The 13,631-nt window shown below is 51.0% G+C and overlaps 1 protein-coding gene across 1 annotated transcript; it reads right to left on the bottom strand.

Moving 5' to 3' along the window:
* Positions 1 to 10,655: 10,655 nt before the first annotated feature.
* CGCS363_v001017 (uncharacterized protein) lies at positions 10,656 to 12,749 on the bottom strand (the record flags this gene model as incomplete). The annotated part of the gene is made up of 1 exon (XM_036632866.1): positions 10,656 to 12,749. One exon carries the CDS (start codon positions 12,747 to 12,749, stop codon positions 10,656 to 10,658), a length of 2,094 nt encoding a protein of 697 aa, XP_036502495.1.
* Between the last annotated feature and the right edge of the window lie 882 nt (positions 12,750 to 13,631).

Here is a 13,631-nt window from a genome sequence, read left to right as displayed (position 1 = left end):
CTTGGTGCTTCAGAAAGCATAAGGTCCATCCGAACAAACTCCCCCAGAGTCGAAATTTTCAACTAGCTTCTCGGCGGTCCTGACAGAACTCAATGCCCGTGTCTGCAGGTCTTGAACCCGCGTTCTCTGCATACACATGTACATACATGCGGCGCGTCGGTACGAATGTGCCTGGCATCATTAGGGGTGCGCACCACGCAGGAGGAAAGACTTCCCGCCCCTCCGCGACCCCTGTACGCGCTCTCATCGAGCCCTTGTCCATGCACAGACATGCCCAACTCGATCCAATCACAGGCAACAAGACAGAAGCGATCCCACCCACACCTTTTACCCCCGCAACCCACACCACCACCACCACCAACAGCTTGACCCTGAACGGTAGGAAGGCCTTCACATCTGCGCGTGCAAAATGAGGACCAGATTGGACATCATGCGATATTGCGTCCGCCGATGATCTTGATGACGGAGCCAGGCTCTTTGTAAGAAGGCTGGCTGTATCGCAGCATCAAGGCATCCAGGTCATCTTGCGGCGGAAATCCAACTACTGCCCAGCCAACTATCGAGGTGTTTGTGTGATGAGGTTATGCCGCTCAATAGTCCTTGGAACCGCGGCGCTTGTCGATATCTGCAGCCTTACCATTTCATGCGATCGTCCGTCCTTCACCCCTTTGCAGTCACAGTTCCGCCCTTCTGCCTGCGATGGGTCGACTGGATATGGGCGTCTATCACGAGGTTCTGTGAGGCACCACAGACGGCCAGCATACCGGCGTTTCACAACGTCACAACAACACTTCCCTGCACCTCGAAATAGCTTTTTTAGGGCGGTCAACAAGTTGACGTCCGGGGCGGCAGTTGGGTTGCTGAAATCTCAAGCAGAGATGGATGTGCCGATTCTCCTGTCCGCAATGCATAACATGGACTGCTGTCAACTGCCTGCCGTCACCCTGTTCCTGGGCTGTCTTCGCGATGGCAGACTCGAAACGAAATGCCTCAAGGAGCATGTCGTAACGTTGAACTTCGAACACGAACAGGCGGACAGTGACCGTTTGATCGGCAACAAACCGCGGGATGGCTAGAATACGACATCTGCGCTATGCTGTTCCATGTCGCCCGTTTAAGAACACGAGAGGCTCGCTAACCACCGGAACCAAAATGAGACATTACTTGGGTCTTTAAGCTCAGGCAAAAGAAATTCGAGCTTGCCGGCAACCGAAGCTCTCCAAATGCGGTGAGCCGCACATGGTTTCACGGGAGTCCGTTGGATTTGATCATTGGGTGTCTCTACCGCATAATCGCATTACGGCCGCAGGAACGGCACGCATCACCATCTCCAGATGACACGATACGGGAGGCTCGCCGGTGTTCTGCGAGAACCACGCAGAGCTGTACTGGATCTGCCGATTCCATATTGCTCAAATCCCTGCCATTATGTAGGCTCCTTGGCGCAACACGGCTTCGAGGCAGGCCGCACAAAGGTGCACTGAGCCGTCTTGGTTGCAGCTATCGCCTGCTTCTCTCACTCTTCGGCGTGGAATCCTTCGCAAAGCAACGTTGTGTGGCTCAATCCTCAGCCTTGGCGCCGGCTTCGACAAGGTGTGGCATCCGCCGGTGGGCTTCTAGAAGATGCAGAAATACCGCGCAGAAAGCTGCTCGGACGCGTCACTGCAGGACGGCACACACTTGCTCGAATGGGTATGGACTTGCCGCGACTGACAAGAGTAGCGCGTGGTACCGGTCCATTCCGCACCATGTCTCACTTCCAGGCCGTTGCTTCGAAGCTCAATGGAAGCATCTAAGCCGTTAGTCGTGGCTTGGAACGATGCCTGCGTTCCTGACTCGAAGTTTGCTTCTTGTCAAACTTCTTTAAGCTAGGTATTATCCGGGTCAGCACTATGGACAAAAAGGAGCGGTCCGAGAAATTGGCCGGCGGGAAGCAAATAGGCAATACTTTGGGGGAAATTGATCGTCGCGCGGGTGGCCTTCTCCCACCCCAGCATCGAAATGCACCCAATCCCATCGAGGCCCTCGCTCGGATAGGCATGCGGACGATGTGCAGCGCAAGAATGCATCCGCACCTACATGCGCAGTCGCGGGGCACCCAACCTCATTTCCGCGTGGGCATCAAGAGGCTGCTAAGGTTGCTGAATGTCTGGTGCGTCTCGCGACTGTTGCGGTAGGATCGTCAGTCCAGGGGACTCTAGGTCGGCGATTGAAATTGCCTCGCAACGAACCCGGTCATTGTCAATGAACTTGACATCGGCCCGGAAACTGAGCGCAACCAACAGCGGACACCGACCGCAATGACCTCTCAGTCGTTGCGAACCGCTATGGGGAGCAACTCCTATCATTTCCACACTTTGTGAAGGAAAGGTACCAAAGGGTCTCAATGTTTACAAGTTCAAACATTACAGAGGGCCTGAGCTTTCAATGATTGCGACGGGAAGTGAACCGGGGTGCCTCTTTTGGACGGGTTGAGGATTGGGACCATTCGGGGAACAGGCTCGACCGTATTGCCGGAACGCAAAGCCGAATCACAGTCATTGGAGACGCTCCGCCGTATGCAAGTCAAGTGCAATGCTGCGGATGCAACGATTCTGGTCGTGAAGGGGTAAAAGTTTTCGATGTTGGCCCGTTTCCATTGTCAGCCCAGGCTGCCCTCCGTTGGCATCGTTGCAGCGTCAGAGGGGTCTTTTGGCTCGCCTGTGACGTCGGTACCAGAAAGACTAGGAGCTGCGTAACACGGCCAGTCGATTTCATGATCTGACCACAGGATTACAGATATGGCGATGCGGAGCCCACGTTTACAGCGCCCGGCCCAAGCAAGTCACGACAACGGTGACTGGTCAGCTACCTAGGCTCTGATCGGGCTCTCGGTGTGAGCATTCCGGGGCCGGCCTAGATCGCCAAGACAGCCTGAGAGGCTTGGGACACTTGGCCAGCCGGGAAGCACTGGATGGGGAAGTTGAAGACGACGGCGATGAAGATGTTGGTATGCGCCGCGACGGATGACGGTCTGGACCGGCGGTTTCCGGGGGACGCGTATCGAGACTGTAAGCCTCGCGACGTTCAAACTGCAAGTTGCTGCTTCGGGGCATAAGAAACCCTGACTGAGGCCGACAATCGAAAGGCGAGAAGGCCGGCTGTCGTCATCAAGGCCAGTCCACACGGATAGCTGGTGGACGCAGTGCACGCCAAGTGCCGCCAGGGTTTGACCAGATTTTCCCCCCTGAAGGGTTTCTCTGCGGCAAGATCCACACCTTCCCCGGTCAAAGTAAACAAGAGGGTGGACGGCGTTGGAAAAGAACAAAAAAACCTCTCAAATTCGTGGGAACACCAACAACAGGACCGACCGAGCGGGTCCGGCGCCGGGCGACGAAGCAGTTTTCGGGAGGTCGCGTAGGAGCAGGCGGAGCGGGAAACTAACTGGTTCCAGAAGCCCGCCCCGAAGTGGTAAGCCAGGGGAACCAGTGCTGACAAGGCCGCCAGGGCGCCCTTCTTCTGGGAACATCCCACGCAACCAAGTTGCGTGTGCGTGTGCTGCCATGGCCCTTTACCAGGTGCTGTGTAAGGTCGGGTACGCAGAAGAGTACCTGCTCACTCGCTAATGCATTGGGCGACTGGCTTGAACCCAGCCGAGGTATAATATATAGCAAGGTATAGATATAGTAAAGGACTAAGTAACCCTAAGAGATATAACTTAATAAATAAATATAGGAGTATTATACTTAGTACTAGAAGATATAGAGGTCTCTAGAGAAATAAAAATAAAGTTAATAAAGTATAAATAACTTTTCTTTATAATAACTATAATTACTAAAATTATAAAAACTTTATTTTATATAAAGAATATAGTAGTATAGTAAGTAATTAGTACTCTCTATTTATTAAATATATAGATTATTACTCTATAATATAGATCTTATACTTAAGAAACTCTTTATTTACTTTAAATATAATATTAACTTTTTAGTTTATTTAGAAACTTATTTTAAAGAGTATATCTATTATTAAAAACTATAATTTATACTATTTATAAAGATTCTTTATAAATTTAATATTATTAAACTATAACTAAGAGATTAGTTTATAATATTTAAGTATTAAAATATATAAGAATACTATAAATAACCCTTTATTATAATACTAATAATATTTATTTTATATTAATTTTAAGAGTAGAAATTATAACTTTACTTAGTAGCTTTAATAACTAGTACTTATTAAATATAAAGCTAGTTTATTATAAACTTTATTAATAATTTAGATCGTATAAAAAAAGTAAAATAAAGAGTTAAGGGATAAAGTAGTATACTAAGACTAATATAAGAAATTCAAACTAATAATAAGCCACTCACACCCTAAGGTAGGGAGAGGGTGGCTTGAACCCAGCATCACAGCGAACCGCCTCGCACGCCGCCGTAGTTGATCTGTTCACACCTTCTCGGACCACCCCGGCCACGCAGACTGGATGGATGGATGGACCCAAGATTTCTCCCGCCGTCATCAATGCGTGACGCCGAACTCGACTGTGCGTGTCTGTCATTGCTCGTCTACGCTACCATACTGCGATATTCGTACTGCGGCACACACACTACCACCAGATGCCCACTTCACGCTCACCCGCGTCCGTCGATCCACTGGCGAAGACGAGGCACCTCTTCTCATTCGACAATTTAGGCGTGCCGGTCAGTTGGGCAATCGGAGAAGGGGAATGTCTTCCGCCAGCCGCTCTGGAGACCACCCACATGGCTTCCCTGCCGAGCACGTAAATCGCTGCTCTGTCGTTGGAGGCGACACACGCGAGACGTGCCATTGAGACTGGAACCCATCGTGCCATGTTCTCTCGTCAGCCGCACCACAGCTGCAATGGAGGCGAAGACGACTGGTCGGCTCGGAGAAGACAGCCTGGGCAGCTTTGCCTCTTACAGACGGGACTTACAGTTGAAGATGTCTGAGTAAGGCATTACGCAACAACCGAAGCCGCTCCCGGAGTTGCTGTCGATTCTAATTCGACACCAAACGGACTGGATGCGGCCCGCACGCCGGCCGATGGGAAAAGGCGTCATCAAAAAAGCAACGACCAGCTGCGGCCCCTCCTTGGGCCGCAAAAAGCCTCTTCAGGCCACATCCCGTTCTCGCGTTCGGAGCAGCGCAAACCTTATCAACTGTGGGCAGCGGAGGCATTAATGATTGCGTACCTTTCCCGGGACCAAAATCAAAAGAAAAAAAGACGCTTCCACTTTTCAAGGACCTGACAGGCCTTTACACATCCAAGCGCACTTCGTCGGAAACATTGTACCCCGGGCAATCTTGGGAATGCCAGGACAAGGTGCCTTTGCACCACGTTCGTCTCATCCACTTCCCCACCGACCTTTTTATCGCCCCCGGTCTGTCCCAAGGACTTTTGGACATCTGCCTGTCAAAACTCTCGACGACGACAGGCAAACAGGCCCACCACCTTCCAAAAGCAATGTTGGCCAGCCTCATCCCCTTGATCTGGGTCCCTGGGCCCGTAGCGGTGCTGATCTTGGACCTGTCAGGAATCAATTGAGGGACCGCCAGCAACCCCCGCAAAACGAACGGATTGCCTGTCGGCCTACACAACACGATACCTTTCCTGGCCCAGGACGGCGGGTTTGAAATCGGCGCAGAGGCAATCGGTCCAACCCAGTGACTAACATTTGCTAATCCCCTGCTGGATGGTGCTGCCAGCAGGCCCCCTATCCCCTCGGATATATGAGCTGAAGCTTCGAGCGAAGATGGCATGATGAGAATAGCAATTGCTCAGCGCGCATTTGATACCGACCTCGGGGTTTGCTTGAGACACGGGGTTTCCACGCCTCCGTTTCCAGTGTCTAAACTCGAGCCGGGCAGCATGAGTGATGCCTTTACATGCTCCCTCCCCAGTCCTCAACGAGAACTGCATCCCTGATGGCAATTTCACTTCTTTGTTCTCGCCATTTTGTGGTGTGAAGCACCAGACCCTTCAGATTCTGTCACATTTCTGGAGCCCCTCAGCACGCGTATGCACACTTCGACGCAGGCACAAGTCGTCTTGGAGGACCGAAAAGGCTGCATACTGCAGCTCTGGTTGGCCGAGTGAGGGTGTAAGTGGGTAATATGCAGCTTGGCATCGCTGCTCCATCCTTCTCCTTCCTCAGATGCTCACCCTCCGTCTTGGAAGCCGTGTTCCTGTTCGTCTCGCTTGGGGGCCAGAAGGATCGTCTCTGTTCTCGTCTTTTCATATCGTCTCCGTATGTCGTCATGTCAACTTATTCAAGTTTCACATATCGCCCGCCCTGGCTAGAGCCTTGCGGGATCTTTCGACGAGGATCAAACGACCCTACACACTGACAGTCGTGGATATCTCAGCCCTTTTTGGATGTCATAACACGAAATCTGGCCCATCGGGGCGGTGCTCGAAAGTTGGACGGACCGATGGCAGCCCAAGTGGGCCAAGACCTTGTCAGAACCTTGGTGAGGAATGGTGTGATGGGGTCGTTCACCGGCAGCCCGGTGGCCCGGGGAAGTTTGAGTGAGCTCCTGCAAAATACCGTATCCAGGAAGAATCACTGCAAGCCACGATGCGGAGTAAAGGGCAAAGAGGATTCTCTAGAGCCGACGGGACTCGGGAAACCTCATTTGCGTGCAATTGCCCCAATTCTGCAGACTGCTCGAAGGGGGGGAAGCTGACCGGCCAAGGTGTGTCGCTTCTCGTTCCAACTCGCGCGCAATCGTCTCGTGTATATGCAGTTGGACGTTGGATGCAGGCCAAGCATAGTCTGCAGGAGGCACAGGCCGAGGGTGGCGTTCGACAACGACGGCACAATTCTAAAGACTGGAAACAGGACGCAGGGCAAGACGACAGTCGAACATGGACATGTGAGCTGGTTGCCTTGTTGGTGAACGAAACCCCGGTCTTTGCAATTCTGACAGAGTTCGCCCAAGGGGATCTGGCAATCTCATTTCGCCAAACTGAACCGTGCCTCGTTGATTCCAACGAGGATGCGGGCTAGCGTTTGGCACTATTGACAATTCGACATAAACTCGCCGCTGCTGCAGAGACAAGTCTTCCCAGCAATATGGAAAGATGAAGAGAGTCGGTCGGGCTGGACAAGGGATTGCCATTTTGACACCCCCCGGAAGATTCCTTGATGTGACGCTGAGGTTTCGTCGGATGGAATTATCCATCTCGTTGATCGACGGGAGCCCGAAGCGACTCCGCTAGGCGGGCAGCAAAAGAGGGCAAAATAGCAGCGCTTCAGTTGGCGGACCCGACGATCCGACGATGAGGGTTGTGTCCCGTCTTTTGCGGCCATGCCCAACGGAGGTTTTTTCCTCTGTTCCCTTTTTCTCGCTTGTCGTGTTTGCCGTTGGGGAGCTTCCTTTATCCACCCTCGATGGCACCTGTCAAAGGGTCTAGTCGTTCGAAAAGAATTGAGACACGGCTGACTTTGGTTTAGGCCGGACTGCAGCGTTGCATCGCGTGGCTCTGGAAAGAAAGCTCGGGGGGCACGCGTCGAGTAATGATCTTCGCGACGTGGGCTCAGGCTGTTCTCTTTTCGACACAATCGTTTGAAACTTCGGGATTGCGAGGATTTGACGTCTTTCTCTGTTGGTGCTCCGATGCGACGTCGGCCGCGACGCTTTTCTGGGGCCGTTGGGATATTTTTTCTTTTGCTGTTTGCGCGCGCCGCAGTACCGTTCTGCCGCCAAATGCGCGCAGCGGAGATGCGCTCCGGTATTTGATCTGCAAAGCGCGAAGCTTGCGAAGCTACGAGGCTGGGGTTTCACTTATTTTGCGCACTTTGGCGGTGAGGCTTGCTGCTGCGGTGTCTCTCAGGTCGTGGAGTTCGTTTTTGTGCGACGGACTTGTCTCCGATGTCTCTACCGGAAGTCGCGGTTTGCTGCTCGTTCGGCGACCGATATTTGCAGACTGGGCGAAAGTGGCGCCTGAAGATCGCCATCTGATAATGACCCGAGTCATGGTCGGACAAGGCCCCCTTTGTTCGTTCCCGGGCTATGGGGAATTTGGATGGAATGTTCCTTATCGAGTGGGGGATCGATGATCGCGTGGACGGTCTTGTCGTCCTTGGCCTTCGGGAAATGTCGATTCGTGATTTCGGGGCTGAACAGGGGCGACCCAAGTGGTTGGAGAGGGCTTCTTTGAGATTGACGCTTTTGGGATACATTGGTCTGGGCAGAAAGTTTCTCGGATTGCGACGGCAAGCATGTGCGGTGATCTCAATATCGGAGGATGCTCGATGACTTTCTTGGATAAGTGTCCATTGATCTCTGTGGTTGTTTGGTACTTTGGGGTTGACAGCTTCGAAGGTTTGCATGCAGGGCTCGAAGGGTTCGAGGAGGGATGGCATCCAACCATCTCGACGAGGCAACGGGAGAGGGTGTGAGGAATACGTGTCTGAGTCTTTCGATGATCACTTCGACGTCTATTGGGTAAGTGTACCTCGGACGCCGCGGTTGTCGATCATAGCCCACGACGACACGTGAAGTTGGAGGTGCCCTCGGGATCAAGCTGATGTTTACGTCCTTGCACCGACACATCCTCACGAGCACTATATGCATCCAGTCACGCTCTATTGTGACACTGGTCTTCCAGGTTCTTCTCAGAGAGTTCGTCAAGTGGCAACTTGCTAGGTAACTAACAAGACGTGCTCTCGCAGGTCGGCGACGAGCAAAAGAGGGGGCACCACAAATAACCAAAAAAAGACATGCAACACCAGGCATTCGCTGGTCGTCTCCGACCCAACTACTACTCTGGCCCTCACTGGTTTATCGATGGGAGAGCGGACGGGATCCCGAGTTCTCCAGTGGGTGTGGTCGCATGTGCTTGTGGACGTGGTGGAGGATGGTTATGAGGCGGGTGTCGATAGGTCTTGGGTTGGTTGCTTGGTTGAGTTGCCTGGGGTTGACAGTCGGGATCATACCATAGTGTTTGAGTTGAATCAACTTAAGAGGTCCTTGATTCATGCCCAGAGTTCGTTACAGGTTGTCGCTTTGAGGGAGTACTTAAGGAGGGTTGAGGGGGTTATGGTTGAAAGCTCTGCAATCGGGCGTTCTTCCATCCACCATATACGGTAGCAATTAAATGTATCCTGCGAGGTGGTATATCGCAGCGGTTTTGACTACAAAGATGATAATGACTTAAGGTACGTCGTCACGGGTACATAACTTTGAGTCCGTCTCTCCCCATCGCTGTCCTGGGTGTATTCACATTAAGAGCAGACGGGAGGGTAGCCTGATAGAGAGACTGAACTCGTAGGCCAGTGAAGCAGTGGACACGCCTTCATTCATGATCTCCGGAAGCTGGTGCCAACGCAAGATGCGAGAAAAGTCAAGAAGATGGCCACGATTCCTAGGATCTAGCAAAACAAATGACGTTGGCACCGAGACTTTATAGCCCCCCTTATGGGCTCGGGTCTTGAGATGAACGTATCTAGCTCAGCCCGCCTACTTCTCGCTGTCTGAGTCGGATGATTTAGTCGGTCCCGAGTGTGAAATTGCTGCTTTAAATACCTCGACCATGTGAAGTTCCGTTTGAAGTCCAAGCAATCTAACAAGGGGGACGACTATGGCACAAGATCCGACTAGTTGCCTGCCTAGGAAGAGGTCTTGTGTTCATTGGAAATGCAGCTGGTAAGGTCCGGGCATGTTGTCGTCCCGTTAGTTGCCGTACTATCGTGGTTGTTCTGTTTTTGGTCGTTTCTCGTAGTTTGTGAATGTGTATACTTGAAGAATATGACATGGACAGAGAGTCTTCCACGATCATCGGCAGACTTGTCTTGTGAACCCTAGTCCTGGGCCACATGTCTGCTAGACGCTGTTATTTCAAGCTCGAACAGTGACGAGGTGTATTTCTGGTTTGTGGCCAGATTGTGTGATTACTCTTGGTTATTTATATAACTCTGACGGGTCTGCTTGTGCTATGGTCCGCGCAACTAGCTTTGCGTTCTGACGTGGACTGTCAGCCGAGATATTGCGAGGCTGTACGAGCAAGTTGTGTGAGAATATAAAAGGAGGATGGTTGTAATAGTTTCTGGAGGTAACAAGACAATGAGTGTTGCTTTCATTGTTGTTTGGTCGCTGTGAGTATGTCAGAGCAGCATCGTCTTGATTTGATATAATATGAGTGCTGTCCGACTACGTCAAGCAAGCACGATAAGATGAGTGCTGATCATAATGTATTCAGAAACGTATAATATAACAAGAATAGAGATGATGATGGAGGAAGGAGACTGCAGGCCACGAGCAGTTGTGACAGTAGCGGTTTCGAAAGCCCTCTCGTGTAGGCCAGCATAGACGTTTCTAGACATGAAGTTTTCAAAGCCTCGCCCGAGAGTGTTCAAACACCGACATCGCGACAAGTTAATTGCTTGTTCAGCAGACTGAGAAAAGACAATCAACAGTTTATATCCATTGCGAACTTTCGAATGGGCTCCTTTCTTCACCCCCGGGCGGTTACGATGAAAGAAGTAAGTCCGTCTTCAAAGTCCGCCGACCAGCTTGAAGAGCCTCCGAATCAAGAAGCAAAATGAAGTCAGACCAAATCCCACCCTATCGAAAGTTGACTGGAACACAAGGAATCTTGATACCCTCTTCTCTACGCCTGCTTTAATTAGACTGTATAACGCCAATCACACCGACATAAGCTCCTTTCTCCCATTTGTTTCGTTCGCCTTCACCCGGACCTTCCTTCTTAGTAGCGTGCCCACCTCAGAACCTGTCGTGACCTTAGACACGATGCCCTCAACCTCGTCGTCCTTAGTCTCAGTACCTTTTTGGATGATATCGGCGGTCTCTGGAGAGAAGACTTGACTCAGAGACATCCAGATATTACCAAGGTAACTGGATCTTGTGAGCCTCAGAAACAGTATCATTGTAGTGATTAGCAAACCGAAATGGATACCGATGATGCTAATTACAATACCGAAGCCGAGCCACCGGACAGGAATGAGTTTCTCCTCGGCTAAGACGAAAGTCGCCGTGGATCCCATGTTGTAGTACGGCAGCTCCTCGTAGTATTTCATCTGCTCGAGGATGGTGAACAATTCCTGCAATGCTTCCGGAAGGCTTCCAGTTTCTCGAATGACATTTTGGAACAGGGATGCATGAGCGTAGTGCACAGCGCGAGTGGAATAACCCCCTACTTGCAATGTTCCGCAAGGGTTTAATTCATCAGTGATGTTAAGCGGCCCGCGGACGACGAAGGGCAGGTCACTGGCAACAGAAAAGAACCCTGTTACTGCCAAAGAGTCGCCCGAGCCATTCCTTGTAACTGGATTGAGATCCCATGCGTCCTTCCATTCAAGACGAAGAATGCCGCGCTCTTCATGAGACATGGTTTTGTCATCGACGCTGTGATATTGAATCCTAACACCGTCGGTGTTGTATTGGCTGGCGCGGCGATCCCAAGCTACGCTGCGTGGTATTCCGTTGGTCGTGCTGGACATTTTAACGTCTTCGACGGAGGCTCCGAAATTGGAGAAACATGCGCTGGTAGCCATTCCAATGGTGTCGTCTGCTGAATCAAAATGTGTCCATACTCCCTCTGAGGATGAGTCCAGCCCTAGTTGATCGACAGTAGAATCCCACAAGTGTGTGTTTGGGTTCTCTGCGCCATGCTCCTGTACGCTCTTCCGCCAGTCATCTCCGACTCCAGTGCTGTTGAACACCAAGAAAAGGTTCGTCAATTGTAAGATGACGCCAGGGATCAGTCTCGGAGTAGACATGATACCTCCTAGAGCTAGAGCTCCCCCATTTACGGAACAAATGGATGCTTGCCAGTTGAGAGCGGTGGTGTTGTGTTTAGTGGGAGCGACACAGTTGAAACTCCATGGTCCGCCATCAAAATATTCCAATGGAGAGCTTTGATCGTTGCCATCGACATCGAAAGTCAGATTACCGCGGATGAAAACGTCGCTGAGGTAGTCGTTATCATCGAAAGACTTGCTGGAATAGGAAAAGGTGACGTTGCTGAGTAAAGGTTTATGACAGACGACCCTAGAATCTACGACAGTGGCCGGACCGTCATAATTTCGCAATCTCATGCGACTCTCTTCATTCACAAAGGGGAGAAAAGCACGCAATAGTCTCCCTGTATCTTCAAAGTCGTCTGCTTCCTGGGCTGGAGTAGATATTCTTGGGTGTTCAGCAAACCTGAAGTATGTTCCAGGAGCTGAGTGCCAGACCTTCGAGCCATCCCAAGTACCTTTGACTCCCCCGTTGTCCTTGTTGAGATAATTCATGCTGACGGATTGCCGAGGAGAGGTAATATTAACGTTTCCGAGATCGGAAAGGAGGATGGTTGACGTAAATTGTGAAACAGCTGTCAAAAGTACTGAGACTCCAACAGCGGCAGAATAGATCCCACTTGTTCGCCAGGGAAGATCGAAGCTGGTAAAGGTGACGAGGTTGTAAGGTGACGCAGATATTGCTCTTAGCAAAGAGACTAAAGGTGCAGATGTTAAAGGAACCCCGGTCCTTTCTAACATGAGCGAGGCTGTCATGGCTGTAAACACACCCATCTGAAGTGATAGCATCACTCGAACAATAGCAGAGGAGACAGTGATAGCTCTCGAAGTCCAGTCGGAGAACACGATCAAATTCCACAGCCGGCCACGGTTAGTCTCGCTGGTCTCTGCTGCCATCGCGCCTTGCCAAAGGCATACGAGAAAGGAAACAGATGCGAGAATGGATATTGTACCCAAAGATAGTATCAGAGTGCCCATTATCCCGATCACACTCCATGAGTTGCGAGGGGTATGGGGTCTCGATGGCTGCGTGCTCTGGCGGTCCAGAAATTCTTTGCCTTCGGACCCTGGACGTGACTGAGCTGACACTTCCGTCTTCCGGAAATCGTCGTCCTCTGCGTGAGTATCTGGTTCATTTTCTTCGACCGCTTGATAACAATTTGTTATAATCAGCGGTCGTGTCCTTTCGTGCGCCGGGCGTGACTGCTCTGACGCTTTCGTCTTTGGTATATCGTCATGCTTCAACTGATCTATCGTTTCGTTTTCTCCGATTGCTTGATATTGATTCATGATTATCGTATACTCTTTTTGGGAAACGGGGCAGGGGTTGTCAGCCGGGCTGCTCGTTCAGAGCTCTGTGGATGTTGTGAATCAGATGCTGATGGATATGGGTGACATTATCACAAGAAACACGATTACATGAAACAGGCTTTGAAGAAGAAGCTCTTCTATATATATCTGAGTCGGCTATGGAAAGTCGCTGGCCAAATTCATTTTATTGTCGTGTCTCTTAGACCATAAGGAAATGCACAATAAGATCATGCGCATGTCAGATAACTCCGCCGAGGATGATAGGCTCTTGCCTCATGCCAGCCCCAGATGATATGTCCTCCATAATAATTTTAAGAATACATTCTACCCTTTCGATTTCATAGGCCCGGAGGGTGTGGTGGGTAGGACGCCCCCAACATTGACAAGGTGTTGGCTCCTACAGCCATTTCTATTGGAGGATCGCGTAGGCAGACGAGGCGCATCGCTGCGCCAAGTGCATGGAACATATATTAACTGCCATCCAACATTCTATTCTGGACTCGTCTGCGCCGCAGAAGAAGGAGGCAGCTTTTGAAAATGCACATGTGC

The sequence above is a fragment of the Colletotrichum siamense genome (genome assembly GCF_013390195.1).
Source record: "Colletotrichum siamense strain Cg363 chromosome Unknown KSG_Cg363_contig01, whole genome shotgun sequence".
NCBI lineage: Eukaryota > Fungi > Ascomycota > Sordariomycetes > Glomerellales > Glomerellaceae > Colletotrichum > Colletotrichum siamense.
Note: the sequence above shows the minus strand (reverse complement) of the source record. Positions and strands in the feature narration are given on the sequence as shown.